Genomic DNA, 16,578 nt, shown 5'->3' with positions numbered 1-16,578 from the left:
AATCAAATTTCTTTCATTCTTTTTACTACAAATTTTCCACCAAACAATGGTCAATACCATTAGATCATGCTTCTGATCAGGGTATTTATTCATGCTCATCCCACCTAAAAGAAGTGACTACGTGATCAGACAAGGATCTTGAAGTTTGTACATATGCAATCATAATACTATATGCTCATGTTATCCAATAAGCATCAAGAGATCAAACAATATCTATTTCAAAATATCATGGCAAATCCACCGAATATTATTGCCTTCTGTTGAGAGAGTACCTAACTTGGTAAGGTGAGATAGAGACAAAGATAGAGTAAAGGGTAGAATAATAAGTAAAACAGCAATAAAACCGTTACATCATGAAACTGGAGTCACATATGTTCTTCTTTCAGCTTTCTATTTAGAGTCGTATTTATAGTTAAATTAGCAACTAAATGACAAGTACACTCAAGGGGCTGGACTTGGTATTCCAATTGAGAGGCTAATTGAGAGGAAGATAAGGGCTACTGATCAAATTAATAACACAAATGGGACTGCAAATAATTAGTTAAGCATTTTCTCATCAGGTTCATCTTTCTTGGACCGAAGTTCCAACACCTCCTTCCAAGATGAAACTATTATTCTTTTTAATCAATCTAAACCATCTCAAATAATATTCTATTGTATTATTCCCGAATTAAAATAGCCTCAAGTTTCATAAAAAAATGTACTCGTTCCATATTTCACATGTAAGTTCTCATCCATCTCAAGAACATGGATCATAATATGAGGGCTCTCTTAGTGTGATTGTTCAGCGCTAGTGAATACCATTTGGTACACCAATTATAACAAATTTTATTCTTTACAATGCACAAAGTGAATATAAATATTGAAATCATCTCCATCAATGTTCACGTCTTCTACATTTTGTATTCATTGCATATCCTTTAGACGAACAAAGGTAAGAGATCTGTTATATGTCGGTCAATTCATAGTAGTATGCACCTCTACAAGTATGTAAATTATTTACAACTATAATTTGTATTGTCAAGCATCTATATGTGGAAAAAAAATATTCAACCTTTGCTTGTACCACAGACCTAGCAAATACTCATTCTGCTAGTAGGACTTCCAAATTATTAAACATAAAGGGTAAGAAACTTCCCATCTTAATTTAAATCCCTTTCCAATATCCAATATCATCCATGTTCTACTTCCAATAAAGAGATAGAAAATCATTATCTTAGCTTAAACCCCTTTTTGATACCCAACATCATCTCTATGGACCACTACAATACGCTAACCGTACATATGAGCACCAATGAGCACTATACATATATTGGTCTGCTGAGCACTTGTTAGAACCGAAAAAGTGCAAAACCTATGCCAACAAGTAAGTGACATGAGGCAACCCATATAAATATTATCTTTATTACTCTAGCATTTTTGGTAGATCTAACACGAAGAGACCAATGCTTTATTCATTATGATCTAAACACAATTTTAGCCTCAATAAACTGATGAAGCCCCTCCATTACTGGCATACATTAAGATTATCACCCATCATTCACTCTAATATATTTTAATGTCTTTGTGCGCTCCTGCACAAACTTCTGATCGTTTGTGTCAACTTTTAAGCTATTTCTACTTAAGCACACACACTATCCCAAATCGAAAGTGCAAACAAATGCATATGACCAAATCGCTAGAATGTCATATTATCGTGTCTAATCTTGTTTTAACTCACACTGGACTTCAACAAAGTCATGGGTGATATGACTAAAATCTGGTGAAAAACAAACTCACAAGACTAAAGTCGTTTATGTATAACTAGCTACTATCATTTTTGAGGAGGAACCTATGCATCAGGGGGTAAATTTGGTAGACACTACCAACAAGATAAAACAACACATAGAAGGATCTATGTGTATGCAACATACTCAAGTTCCTTTACAAGTCACAGACAAGAGATCTATGGGGAAAAAATATATAAAGCGTAAGGGAACTTATAGTACTATACTAAAATGATATTAATTATAAAAAGTACTGTACGATGAACATATTGAGACAATATGAAAAAAAACTTAGGAAAAAGAGAGAAGTATTTTAGCATGAACCCTATGTATAAACATCAATATGAAGTGAAATTCTAACAAAAAAAACAGAAGGAAATGTTTAGAAAGATGCTTGCCAATTTTCTGAATCAAGTCTAAGATCTACCGTCACCTCCTCAGCCTCCTGCAAAGTCGGAGCAGGCGTTTGAGGCAGTTGATTGATTTGGGGTGGGGGGCGGGGGGTTGGGGATCTCATAGGTTATAAAGAAAGAAGGGGGAAAGCTTTGGAGAAGAGAAAGAGCATGGGAAGAGGAACGTGGACTTAGATTTAGAGAGATGTTGAAGTCAGAGGGGTTTTATTTTATTTTTTCTAGTTGCGGCTTGGAGGAAAGGCACCCTAAGGTTTCCTCTCTTTCTTTTATATGGGTATCAATTTACCACAAACTCCTCAACAAATTTTTATTTGCACCGAGCCCCTAATCATCATAACTCATAATCCGGCCATAAGGCTCGAGAGAAGAATGCTTACACACATCAGAGGTTTCTTTAATTTTTAGCATCTTGATCCCCTCTCTAATATAATAATTAGCGCATATGTATAGTTAGAATAATTTCATGTGGCCAACATAAGTCATCATATGTGTTGGGTATTACAATGGTGTATAGAGATTTGACTGAATATAAGCCAGAAGGATGATAAGGCCACAATAAACTGTCAGGATTAGCATTATTAGCAACTGAAAACCCTTCCAAGAGGGTTAGGAGATTAATTATCAATGTCCCTTTTATCTTCATAGGTAATACCCCTTCTGAGAATGGGGTGCCAATGCCAGTTAGATTGGTGGATATATCCTTGGGAAAGAACAGAGCTGCAAGAAGACAATGCAAGATGATATGCTTTTGGAAAAAGACTACTAAGAGAGTTGTCATTAGTCCACTTATCAAACCAAAAATTGTAAGTTTTACCGTCTCCCACCTGCCATTTAACCATGTTGGAAAAAGAGAGATGAATAGAGTGCATGTCTTGGATAGAAATCATAGTCAAAAGAGAAACAAAAGAAGCTTATCAAATAATTCAAAATCATCAAATATAATTTGTACATTAATAACAACTTCTATTTGAGATTATCAAAAAGTGCACATGGTCAACAATTCAAAATCATCAAATATAATTTGTACATTAATTTAAAATGTCTGATTTAGGATAGAAATCATAGTCAAAAGAGAAACAAGAAGCTTAGATCATCAATTACACATTAGATTGATGTTAAACATTGAATCATCCATTATGCATTAGTTCTGTTCGTATTATAATTTACTTCCACGATAATATAATTTCAAAGCATTTATTGAAAAAATTTGTCAATATTTATTCTCGTTGAAAGCCTCGTTGAAAGCATTTATTACATGATGCACATTTCCTCATATGTTCTTCTAATATCATGAATAACGAAGTGATTTAAAGTGATAATTATTAATCACTTAAAAAAACCCAAAAAAAAACGTATATTGTTGGGCAACACTAGAAATTTTACTTTTTGCTGCTAATCGCACTTTTATACTCCCAAATTAATCCTATTTTTAACTTTGATAGTCCGAAGGTTTTTTTTTTTTGCCTCTAAAAATATCCCAAAACAGGGAAAAAAATTTGTTAATTTTGATACCCCCAGGTATGTCATTTTAGGCATCAAAGTTATTTTTTATTTTTTTTAACTATTTGGTGTGAAAGTTTAGAATAGTATAATCTTTGGGTATGCTGCAGGCCTGTCCATCCGGGCCGGCCCGGCCCGGCCCGGCCCGAAAATCTGTTTTAATGTTATTTAACTTATAAATTATAAAAAAAAGACAAGAAAAATAACAAAAACAATAATTTTATTAATTACTTAAAATGACATAAATTACAAATAAAAAATGATAAAAACAAATTCTTTATTAATAATTAATAAATCATTTACAAATTACAAGTACAAATTTATTTTGGAATTAATCGCATCACAATAGATAAGTAAATCCCAACTAGGTTGGCACCTACTCACCTATATCACTATCATTTGTAATTATTTCTAAAATAATTCTTTACAAATTTTAAGCTAAGATATAAAAACTACAATCTATTCTTTATATCATCTGCTAGTCCCAATTCTTCAAATTTATCTTCAATTACAGCCATCCGATCGATGCCTTGCGTTCGTTTCTCGTACCTCCACCAATCTTGTAAACACATCACCGCTTGTACAGTATACGGATCCAAGCATGTCCTGTGATCGTCGATCAAACGACCTGCTGTGCTGAAGGCGGATTCCGAAGCTACCGTCGAAACCTGCACTGTTAGTAAGTCACGAACCATGGTGGAAAGTATAGGATATGAAACTGATCCATATACTTTCCACCATTGCAAAATATCTAAAGCATTTCCTTGACATCTAACTAAAGAAGCAGAAAAATATTCATCTATTTCAGAAACCTCCGATGATGACGATCCAAGTCCAGATCTACCAGTTAGCTCAGCTACCATTGCATACCTATCAAAACTTACAGTTTTACCTCGGGCTCGGGATGAGCTCGAAGAAACCGAAGCTGTAGACTGTTGTGTAGTTACACCATATCTAGCTGCATACTCATCATATAAGGTTTGAAAATAACTTCTAATAGCTAAATGATGAGCAGTAGCAGTAATGGTGGTTCCATCATCTAAGTCTATAACCTGATTACCATACAAAGATTGTAACAAACTTCGAAGGCCAATATCCTTCAAGCATGGATCAATAAGAACACCCAAACCAAAAATATGAGGAATAGACCTAAAGTACTTATTAAATTTGCTCTCCATTTCAAAAATCATAGGTCCAAAAGTATTATCCATACGATATTTCCCAAAAAAATTTTAAATATTTAAAATTTGTAAAGCAGCTAAAGTAATGGTTAGATAATAACAACCAGATAATAACATTGTAGCATCATAAAAAACTTATAACATTTTATTTAAATTACATATAATTCTCCATTCATCTTCAGTTATTCCATAAGTGCTACCAGAACTAGAACTAGAAGCATAATAGTTTATAAAATCAGTTATAATGTCTTTATATTCTATTGCTATACTTAACATTGCATATGTGGAATTCCACCTATGGTCAACATCTTTTACAATTAGTCTAGGCTTTACATTTTTTCTTTTACAAAATTGTTTCCATCTTTTAAGTCTTTGTTTAGAAGCACTATGCATGTAACCAACTGTTCTAACCTTTAATATCATGGGTTTAATTTAAGTAAATGCACTTTGAACAATTAAATTTAAAATATGACAGATGCACCTAATATAAAAAAGATCACCATGACATGGCAATGATAAAGTTGATCTGATAAAATCAACAGCTACATTGTTATTACTTGCATTATCTAGTGAAAGAGAAAATATTCTTTCTGAAATTTCTAATTTCATAAGTTCTTCAATTATTAAATTTGTAACATTAGCATCAGTATGTGACTCTTCTATTGCAATAAAAGAAACAACTCTTTTAAACATTTCCTAATTTTTATCAATCCAGTGTGCTGTGATACATAAATATCCAGTTTGTGCTCTAGATGTCCAAATATCAGAAGTTAAAGAAAATTTACAGTTTAAATTTTTAAAATAAGAAATTATTTTTTCTTATTCCTGCTAATAATATTTTAAAATATCACGTTAACAGGTTTGACGAGAATTTTTTTAAAATGCAGGATAAAAACCATCTCTAAACATATCTTCAAATTCATCATCTTTTACTAATTTAAAAGGAAGGTTTTTAAGAATGATAAACCTGATTACGCATTTCCTGGCTCTGGCAGCGTCATAGTTCCAACTACCGAGACTACCAGAAGAGGAGGATTGAGAAATCATAGATTGTCGGATATCACCTTGAGGAGTCCGGCCTTTGTTGTGTTTATCTAAATGGCGTTTGAGGTGGTTGGTGCCGCTCTTATGATGAGCTTGAAAAATCTTGCCGCACAATGCACACTTAGCCTTCTGGGTGAGGATCCTACCGTGTTCATCCTTGGTGACGTCGATCTTCTCGTAAAATTTCCACACATCGGATCTTGGCCTTTTAGGAGCTCTTGGTACAGATTCGTCGCCACCGGATTCGGGATTAACTTCGGTAGGAATAGACCCAGTAGGAGGACTCATAGTAGGAGGACTCATTTCAGGATCGGGAGATAGGTTTTGCTCTTCATAATCAAATCGGGAAGCCATTTGATGAAAGGATTAGAAAGTATAAATAAGAGAGTATAAGAGAGAGTATAAGAGAGAGTATAAGAGTATAAGAGAGAAGAGATGAGTTTTTGGTGTGAAGAAAACAAATGAAAATCCCCTCTATTTATAGATACAGCCCCCTAGGCAAATGACCAAAATAACCTCACAAAATAACCGTTTTTTAACCGTTTTGGGGGCAAAACGGTCAAACGACGTTTTTTGGCCGTTGTGGTCGGGCCGGGCCGGCCCGGCCCGGCCGTTTTGGCCACAACGGTCACCAATGTGACCGTATGTGACGCGGGCCGGCCGGCCGGGCCGGATTTTTCAGGCACGTCAGCCACTGGTGACCGTTGCCGCCGGCCGGGCTGCTCGCCGCAGGATTGATCCGGCGCCGGCCTGTTCCGGGCCGGGCCGGGCGCCGTCGGGGTCACCCGGACCGGGCCCGGAACCCGCCATGGCCGCCGGATTTCCGGGCCATGGCCGGGCCGGGCCGGCGGGTATTTTGGACAGCCCTATCTCCTCCCACTGAACCACTAGATAGAGTTAATTCAAGCCCTCGATTTTTGCCCTATTTTAAAGTAATAAATATTCTAATATTATATTGTGAATTATAGACAGTTATAATAATAATTAAAGAAATAGTGTATAACTATACTTTTGGGACTGTATCGGTGCGAATGATGGGACTCATATTTCATGCATGGTATCTAGTGATGTTACCCCTTACCGTAATCGTCATGGAATTCTCTGTCAAAAATATTAGCAGCACGCACATTGACCTCAGGTTCATCTATGTTTTACCGAGATGGGAAAAATCTACAAATGATGCTAGAGTACTAAATGATGCAATGAGCAAGCCAAATGGACTTCCGCTTCTGAATAGTAAGATACATATTTGTTTTTTAATTTCATAATAACTTTTACTTAATAGTTTATATTTATTTATTATTATAGACAAATTCCAAATAGGCTTCAGTTCTCATCTCAATATTAAGCTACGAAGTACCACCTCCAAGAGTTTGGCAATAGTTGTTAACAACCACGAATTAAGCAGGAGCTATTTAACCATTGACATTCGTCTCTCAGGAACTGCATCAAGCTTATCCTTGGTGTTGTTAAGTCATGCTTCACTATTTCTAAATCTCCTAGATTTTTATATGAGAGTCAAAATAAAATGGTACTTGCATGTGTTGGTTTACATAACTTTTTGAGTTTTGAGGGCTCACAATATAATTTTGATACTTCTGACCATCCTTCTAGGCAACCATGTATGATGCTCCTCCTAATGTTGATTCTGACGAGGAGGATGTATTACAAAGTCAACAAACACAACTCCCCGTAGCAGGAATATAGCGTAATTCTATGGCAGTAATCATGAAGAATGATGGAATACATATCTTTCAAAAAATATAGCTCTTAAGAAAGTAATTTAATATAGTTTTTATATGATTGAACACTAGATATTTTCTTTTATGTAGTTGAACAGTAGTTATTTTCATTTATGTGCTTCAACGCTAGTTATCTACTTTTATGCAGCACTGTTTAAACTTTTTAAACGAATTAAAGGAGGTACTTAGCTTTGTTGTTGTCATTCATTAATCAAAATGAGGATAGTTTTTTAAATTAATGTTTATTTTGCTAAAAATATTATTTAAGATAATAATATAATTTGAAACTCCAAATTCAAATAATCCATGAATCTAAACTTTAGTTCAAGGATTCGACAATCAGTTCACAAATCCAAGGTAAAAGTCCACAAATCTAAAGTGAAAGTTTAAGAATCCAAAGCAAAAGTTCTAGAATTCTACTCAAAATTTAAAATCCAAACCAACAGTCCGGAGCTCTAACCAAAAATTCCTAATCCTAATCCTAATCCAAGAATGTCAGATTCATTGACAATTGTTGGAGTCTGAATCAACGATCCACAACGAATAACACCCCTTTAATGTGGAATATGTACAAGCCTTACAAAAGGAAAGAAGAAGAAAAAGTGAATCTAGATTTGTATAGTCCCTAAAAAAGGAAATATGAGAAAAGAATGGATCTAGATAGAGGAAATTAAGGAATTATTTAAAGGAGAGAATCAAGGATCACATATCACCAAAGTTGTCATCCTCTTCTATCTCCTCAGCGTTATCCCCCTCTACTTCACTCTGCTTCTCCTCTTTATCTTTTGTATTTTTCTCTTCCTCAATATTCTTCTCATTTTCATTTTCCTAATCCTTTTCCACTTCCTCATTCTCACAATCCTATCGCTCGTGTCATCTTTGTTTTTATTTACATCTATAGTATCGTCCTCTTCTAAGTTCTGTAATTCCTTAATAAGCTCATTCAACTCATTCATCTTTATAACAATTAAAGCAAATTGTTATTGCCTAAAAACCACCAAGTTCAGATCTCCCTAGGGAAGCAACACATGTCTCACCCCTCACCTAATCAAACGTATTGAGGCCAAGACGACTCAAACTACTCCTATAGTCGACCATATTGGCTGATAACTTGCGTAGCTGAGTCAAAAGGCAGTACTTGTTGGCTAGCTCATTCGATCGTCCCGTCTAGCAAGCCTCACTTGGCCTACTTTGCCAGCCGACAACTTGCGAGACAAGCTAAAAAGGTGGCAGTTCTCAGCTCTTGACCAAACAAATAGAGTGACAGCAGTTACCTTGAACCCCTCGCCAGTCGAACTCTCTCGCTTAACTGCTCTGACAAAATCATCATTGCTCTAACCCCATTAGTATTTATAACTCATTGGACCTGGTCAGCTCCAAGTACCTGCTACCATTCCCTCATTAAATAAGCAGATGACTTACCTTCTTCCATGGACGACACCTGGAAGGTATCTGCCAACTTAGCAGCCTGACTGGATTTAGCTAAAGTTACCTTAATATCCCTATGATCTACTATAAAAGGGAACCGTGCTGCATTGGGTACCTACTTCTACTTTTTGGCCAGTATGAATAACTACTTATACAATTTGTCTTTCATTTTCCCACTCAAAATTAAAATACTGACTTCATTGTCGGAGAAACAACAGGAGAACCCAACTCCTCCCCCTTACAAATTTTTATGTGCAGGAAAGAGCTGTGGTTTCTAGAACCAGCCATCTGAAGGAGTTTGAGGATCCTATATATGCAGGCCCTTGGCGCTATGCCCTATGAATAAGAGGAGTAGTCCCTTGACCAATATCAATAGGACATTTTGGATTTTTGAATAATCTATTCATGATAGTCCTCCTAAAATTTTTATTATTCTTAACACAAAGAGTAGGGGTAGGCTTTCAATGTCTAAAATACACTCTAGTTCAAACCTCAAACCCCCCCCCCCAACAACCAAATCATAAAACCAAACTTTAAAAAATATACATTAGCATGTGCATGAAAAAAATAATTACTTCAAATATACATTGTAATTTTCATGTCACTTACCAACAATACAGAGGTAAAACCACTCATGCACCTAGTAAATGGTCATTCCCAACCCCCTCAAAATAATAGACTTCTTCGCATTCTTCCTCTTTTTAAAGAATAGTAAATACTACATGACACCAATTATAATTCTCAAAAGTGGACAAGTGCATATCTAAACATGTCATACACGTCCATGAGTATAATATGAAGCCAATAATAAAGGCCACAATGAGTTTCACACAAACTATATGGTCTTTTTTGGCCATATCTACAATAACCATTCTATTGCGCTTTCCTAAAATTACCCCCTCCATTTCCTCCTCGACTTTCTTCTTCCCCTACTCCTACTATCCTTCTTGCCCTTCAGTGTCTTATAGTTTTTTACAAATTGGGATAGATTGTATTAGCTAATGTTCCTGTCATTTTTATCATAATTTCCTCCTTGGGCAAATCGGTTATTCAGTGCACATCCTCTATACCAAAAACATACTCTTTATGCCTAATTGTAATGAGCATTTATCGGGATTAAATTTCTAGACCAAGCAATCAATGTATACTTGCTCATTGCTTAAGCAGGTTGGTACTCAAAGAAAGTTGGGAAAAGGGGTCTTCCTAAGAGCTTCCGTATATCTTTCATCCAGTACAATACACTTATCAACTAAATCTCTAAAATAAACATATTGGAAGGAATTATGCATTAACAATTAAATATAATATACCATTTAAAATCACTTAAAATTTTCATATCATCTACTCCCATCTTATTTTCTTTTTTTTTTATGTCTGGCCTCTATGTATTTTTTGCAAAACTATAAAACAAGTTAAATAAAACACAAAATTCTAAAACTTTACTTATAAAGAAGAAGAATTCTTGCATTTAGAGGAGGAAGATTTTGTTGCTTTTGAAGAACTCCTGGATGTCGACCCCTTCACTTTATTAGAAACCATCATTGCATCGAAGGGAATTTGGGGGTAATGTTTTTAGTATTTGGGGCTAGGTCTACTAGGATTTGAGAGAAGTGACTGCTGAAAGTTGATTTTGGGACTACTTGTTTTAGGATTCACGGGTGACAATGACTCCAAAATGAACTCATGGCTAAGGCTTCAAGTAATTAGGGCTGACCATAATAGCAACTCTATGTTGCGCAGAGAGCTTCGATTACTTTATCATGGAAGACGATAGCAACTGATTTAGGTCTAAAATCTTCAAAAATTTAGGATCGAAAGTAGAGAGAATATTATGAGTGTTTGGGGGAACAAGAGAGAGATTTGCGATTTTGATCTCAAAATCTAAATTTACGTGGGTTAAGGCGAGTTTGATCTCAAAATCTAAATATATGAGGGTTAAGGGGAGTTTTGGTATTTTTGAAATACTATATGAAAATATATGGCTTAATAGGAAATGGTTTTAAAAGTAAGTGGGTGTGGAGATTTTAGGTTTATAGATTTAAATGAAACTTAATAGGTTTTTTGATAAATGGGGGCAAAATTTTGGGTCTAAAAGCAAAACAAACCCTAAATAATAAAGAACCTCAAATTCCTCCCATAAAATTGGAACTCAACGTATATGAAGGTATATCAAGTACCAAATTATAAAGCACAATTCTCTTTATAACTTTAAAGTTTTGATGCACCGAATGTGATTTTAGGACTTAGACACCCTTTTCTTCGACTCTCGAGAGGGCACATACAAAATAATGGAAAGATGGAAGTCTCAATAGGAGTGCAGATGGTCAGATAGGGCTCGAGTATAATACTTATTATATTCATATCTGCTTGCCAACCACATATACAAGTACTGATACAGATATGCCTCGGTAAGGAAAATCGATACATACCCCCTTCCAACCTAATTTTTCTCCATTTTGGTGAATCAGCTCTTATCAGAATTATAAATATTACAATAAGAAAAACTAATACCTATATTTTTTTTACTTTTACCTTTCTAAAAGAAAGCCGTTCCCCTATTACGACAATACATATTTTATTTCTATTGGAAACGAGGTGATTAGTGGTTGTCCAAAGAAGTCCTAGACATAATAAAATTAGATCTTTCTTACGTTGAACGACCCACATATCACACATTTAACATTTGTTTTAGACCCCTAGAAAATTTTTTATGATTTTTTTGACTCATCTCATGTTTAAGCATGAAAAATAGGCAGGGTCTGCTCTACTTCTTTTAGAAATACAAAGAAGTTACTGTATAACTTAACTCTGCAGATCATCTGTTAATTGTTCAATCAATGACTTCTTTCTTAAGATCTTAAGGTGGGAAATAAAACTAAAAGAAATAGAATTAGAGTACTACTATCTATATGTACATCTAATATATGTACATATATATTGTAATTTAATACTAAAAATAGTATACAATACTAGCAGGTGTGGTAGAAAGAACTATATATCTAGATAAATAGTTTTTTCTACCACACCAGATTAAATACTTAATAAGATACTTTTGATTCTAGCCCAATCATTTCATTTAAGACTTAGAGTTTGAATCCCTTCTTTCGTTTCTTGAATGATTGATAAGAACTAAGAATCCAAGTTTCATTCAAATTAAAGAGGATACTAATAAAATAAAATAAAAGGCCAACCAAGCAGCGCCCCTTTCTTCTTCTTAGTAAATTAAATTTCATTTGTTCGACTATTCTTTTTTTTTATACTTAATCCTTTCTTTTTCCATCTCACTTATACTGTTTGGATCTGTGTATGACTCAGAGAATACCAGTCATATGATACCTCATAATTTTATTTACATAATTCTATGTATAAGTAGGAAAGTTGTATACGGAAGATAATAAGTTATAGAAAAGAAAAGGTGAAAAAGGGAATGAAAATACAATGATGTGTATTTCCGGTCCAATCAAAAATGGTATTTTTGATTTAGTATGGATAAAAGATCTTTCCATGTTATACTATTCGATTCTCGACGATGAATTGGTTTGATAGATCAGAAATTGTTATTCATAATATTGATCTGATTCAGTATCATTAGGATGTAATTCATCCCATTGAATTTACAGGAGTCAAATTTATCATCTCTATGGGATTAGATCCCGAGTTATTGCGAAACAAAAAAAGGAAGATTATATTATGGAAGTCAATATTCTCGCACTTATTGCTACTGCGCTGTTCATTCTAGTTCCTACGGCTTTTTTACTTATCATCTATGTAAAAACGGTCAGCCAAAATGATTAATTTGAATGAAACTTGAATTCTTAGTTCTTATCAATCATTCAAGAAACGAAAGAAGGGATTCAAACTCTAAGTCTTAACCCCGAATATATGTGAAGATATACATGAGGATACAAAATGGATTTGAGAAAACAAAATAATATGTGAAGATATATATATACACACACATACATCCCCGAATATATGTGAAGATATACATGAGGATACAAAATGGATTTGAGAAAACAAAATAATATGTGAAGATATATATATACACACACATACATCCCCGAATATATGTGAAGATATACATGAGGATGCAAAATGGATTTGAGAAAACAAAATAATATCAAAAAGTGTATAGTTTGTATGATATAAGAGAGTTCATTAATATGTTTGTCATATTTGAAAAGCTAAGATTAGATCTTTTGATCATCAAAATTAGTCTCAAATTCATTAATCCAAGGATGGAAACAATTGCAGCTGTATAACCAACATATATTCGAATATTTTAGAGATAGATTCGTATCTTTCACTATAACGATATCCAAAATTATATCCTCTCGGCTCTAAATTTCAGTAATTATATCCATATCCTAACGAAAATAGTTATGGATATATCCGCCGATACAGATATGGTTTTGCACTAAGTTTCAACTGTATCCAAGTTCGATATTTCCCGATTATATCTCGTTAGAATGCAGAGAAACAAACCAGAACTTATTATTTCTGAAAGAAGCACGAACATCTTTTAAAAAAAAAATTAAATCATCTACATTTTCACAGATTCGAAAGTAAATTTAAAACTTTTTTCTTGAGAATCGCTAAAATGAAAGCCACGAACACAATAGTGGAAATGTGACCAGATCTAGTTTCATCCTTTCAATTACCACCTAATTAGGGATAATTTGAATCCAACAAACACACGACAAAACCTTCATCCTGAGATATTAGGACAAGGTCATGCCTTCAAGCCCTTCAGTCTTACAAAAACCTGAACAGTGTACAATGCATTAGAGAAGCCATCTACTACTAATTAAATTACCTACAAAAAATCTCGCCAACTGATTGAGCAACAAGTGCCAATATACTCTCCCTCTTCAACCAATCAATTCAATCTCACACTCCCTATCCGTTCCCACTCCTTTCATATGCAACTTCAATTCCCCAAGAATCCCACATATAATTTCCCACTCAGGATGAACTTTATCCCCTGAAACAAACTCCCAAACTCTTCTTCCAATCTCAATAACACTACACCCTGCCTCATTCTTCCCTCCACAACTCCTAATCACCTCCTTCACCCTCTCCACATCAATCCATCTCTTCTCCTCTGCATACAAATTCCTCATCATGACATAGTTCCTCACATTTCCCGGCTCAACCCTCTCAATCATCTTCATCACCTGCTCTGCCCTATCGATATCTTTATAACAAACACACGCAAACAACAATGAACTCAAGATAATTCCATTAGGAGAGTATGGCATTTCTTCAATGAGCCTCTCAGCTTCGTCTAGATACCCTCCTCGGCCTAGGAGGTCTATCATGCATCCATAGTGATTGATCCTACATTGGATTCCAAATTCATTCATCTTGTTAAACCATTCTCGACCTTCTTTTATGAGGCCGCCATGTGCACAGGCTGACAGGACGCCTATCATTGTTATCTCATTTGGTCGCTCACCAAATGAAGTCATATCCGAGAACACATCCAGTGCCTCTGTCGCCTGGCCATTGACAGCAAGTCCGTTGATCATCACATTCCAAGAAGCAATCTCCTTGGCTCCAATTGAGTCAAACACTCGCCTCGCTTCTTGGATATCACCACATTTGAAGTACATGTCCATTAGCGCAGTTGCTACATTGGTTTTCTTATCAAGCCCACTCTTTCGAGCATATCTGTGAATCCATCGGCCCAAATCGATCATGCCAGTTGATGAAATTGCGGGCAAAATGCTAACAACAGTCACATCATCTGGATGAAATGGGCATGCAGCTGATTGAAGCTCACGGAACAACTCCAATGCTCGTTGCGGCTGGTTATTCTTACAATACCCACCTATCATCGCATTCCAAGTGAACAAATTCTTCACCGGCATTTCCTCAAACAACACTCTCGCTGCCTCCATATCTCCAACCTTAGAATACCCGGATATCAAACTAGTCCAAGAAACCACACTTCTTTCACTCATTCCATCGAACAGTTTCCTCGCAGAATCCAAATCCCCAAACCTAACAAAACCATCAATCATAGCATTAATCGCCACAATATCCTTCTCAGGCATTCTCTTAAAAAACTCAACCGCAGAGTCCAAATCCCCCACCATCGCATACCCAACGATCATCGGGGTCCAAGAAGCCGGATTTCTGCTCGGCATTTCATCAAACACCTTTCGTGCGCAACACATTTCCCCAAACTTCGAGTACATGTCAACCAACCCAGTAGCACAAAATGGGTCATCGTAAAATCCCAATTTAATCACATGGGTATGAACCTGAGCCCCTTCCCTTCGTAGAAAAACACAAGATTTGAGAAGGGGAGGGAATGTGTAGGTGTCAGGGGAGAATTCTCGCCTTCGAAGATCGCGATAGAGGGAGATGGATTCTTTGAAATGGCGATGGCGGACGAGGGATTGGAGGATGGAGTTGCAGAGGAAGGAGTCCTGAGAGGTGCGGAGATCGAAGAGGCGGAGGGAGAGGGGGAGGTTGGAGGAGGAGAGAGAGGAGATGAGGAGGGTAAAGAGGTGGAGGTTGGAGAAGAGGAGAGCGCGGCGGAGGAGGAAGGATTGGATTGAGAGGAGAGAGGAGAGGGAGGGTTTTGGGTTTGTTTGGGTTAGGAGACAGAAGCAGAGCTTTTCTTGAGGGGACCAGCGTTGGTTCATGAATGAGAGAATGAGAGAGGAAAGGTTTGGGGTTTTGATTATCAGCTAAATTGCACTTAAATATCTTGTTGTTTTCCAATAAAGCACTTGCATTCCCTAGTTTCCAAAACGGAGCAAAAAAAAAAAAAATACTCCAATGTTAGCCGTGTGAATTTTCTTAACGACATCAAATTAACCTTAAAACATAGAATTTGTTGAGTCTTTTATGTTATTTTGTTAAGAATAAGTCATCCTATTAATATGGGATTAGTTAGAGTCTCTTTGGGTTGTTTTGTCAGTCAAAGTTTGTTAGAGTCTTCTTAGCCATTTGTTGTGATGGTAGAAGATCGTGTCCTTGTTTTTAGCAGTGTTCAGTTGTTCAGTTTGTAAGCCCTACAAAAGGCACTCAAATCTCACGAGTAAAGTGTAGTTATTCTGGTGCAATTGTGATTTTCAGAAGCTAAACTTCACATTTGGTATCAGAGCCAGAGTAACTCAAGAGAGAAATCATGAGCGACGAGAAATCCCTCACAAAAATTCTGCACTTTGATGGTCACTACGATCATTGGAGTGAATTGATGGAGAATCTTTTGCGAGCGAAGGGCTTATGGAATCTGGTAGCCGACGGCTACAATGAACCAGCAGAAGGAGTCGAGCAAACTGCTGCACAAAGGAGAGTTCTAGAGGATCTCAAGATGAAAGATCATCAGGTAAAGCATTACCTGTTCCAGGCGATTGATCGGACGGTGTTCGAACAAATCTTGGATCGAAAAACATCCAAAATTGTTTGGGATTCAATGAAAAGGAAGTTCGGAGGAAATGAGAGAGTGAAGAGATCTCTACTCAACACTCTCAGGAGGGAATTTGAG

At 35.8% G+C, this 16,578-nt stretch overlaps 1 protein-coding gene across 1 annotated transcript; it reads right to left on the bottom strand.

Annotated features, from left to right (window-relative positions):
- Positions 1–13,702: 13,702 nt before the first annotated feature.
- Positions 13,703–16,063, bottom strand: LOC109827889 (pentatricopeptide repeat-containing protein At2g44880). Its single transcript, XM_020394910.1, has one exon. It carries the CDS (start codon positions 15,728–15,730, stop codon positions 13,946–13,948), a length of 1,785 nt encoding a protein of 594 aa, XP_020250499.1. The 5' UTR covers positions 15,731–16,063; the 3' UTR covers positions 13,703–13,945.
- Positions 16,064–16,578: the final 515 nt, after the last annotated feature.

This window comes from Asparagus officinalis, unplaced genomic scaffold, assembly GCF_001876935.1.
Source record: "Asparagus officinalis unplaced genomic scaffold, Aspof.V1 AsparagusV1_Un514, whole genome shotgun sequence".
In the NCBI taxonomy this organism is placed as follows: Eukaryota; Viridiplantae; Streptophyta; class Magnoliopsida; order Asparagales; family Asparagaceae; genus Asparagus; species Asparagus officinalis.
This window is presented reverse-complemented; position numbering and strand designations above follow the sequence as displayed.

Coding starts and splice junctions, on each gene's coding strand:
- LOC109827889 (XM_020394910.1), bottom strand. CDS start 15,730: ATGAACCAACGCTGGTCCCCTCAAGAAAAGCTCTGCTTCTGTCTCCTA.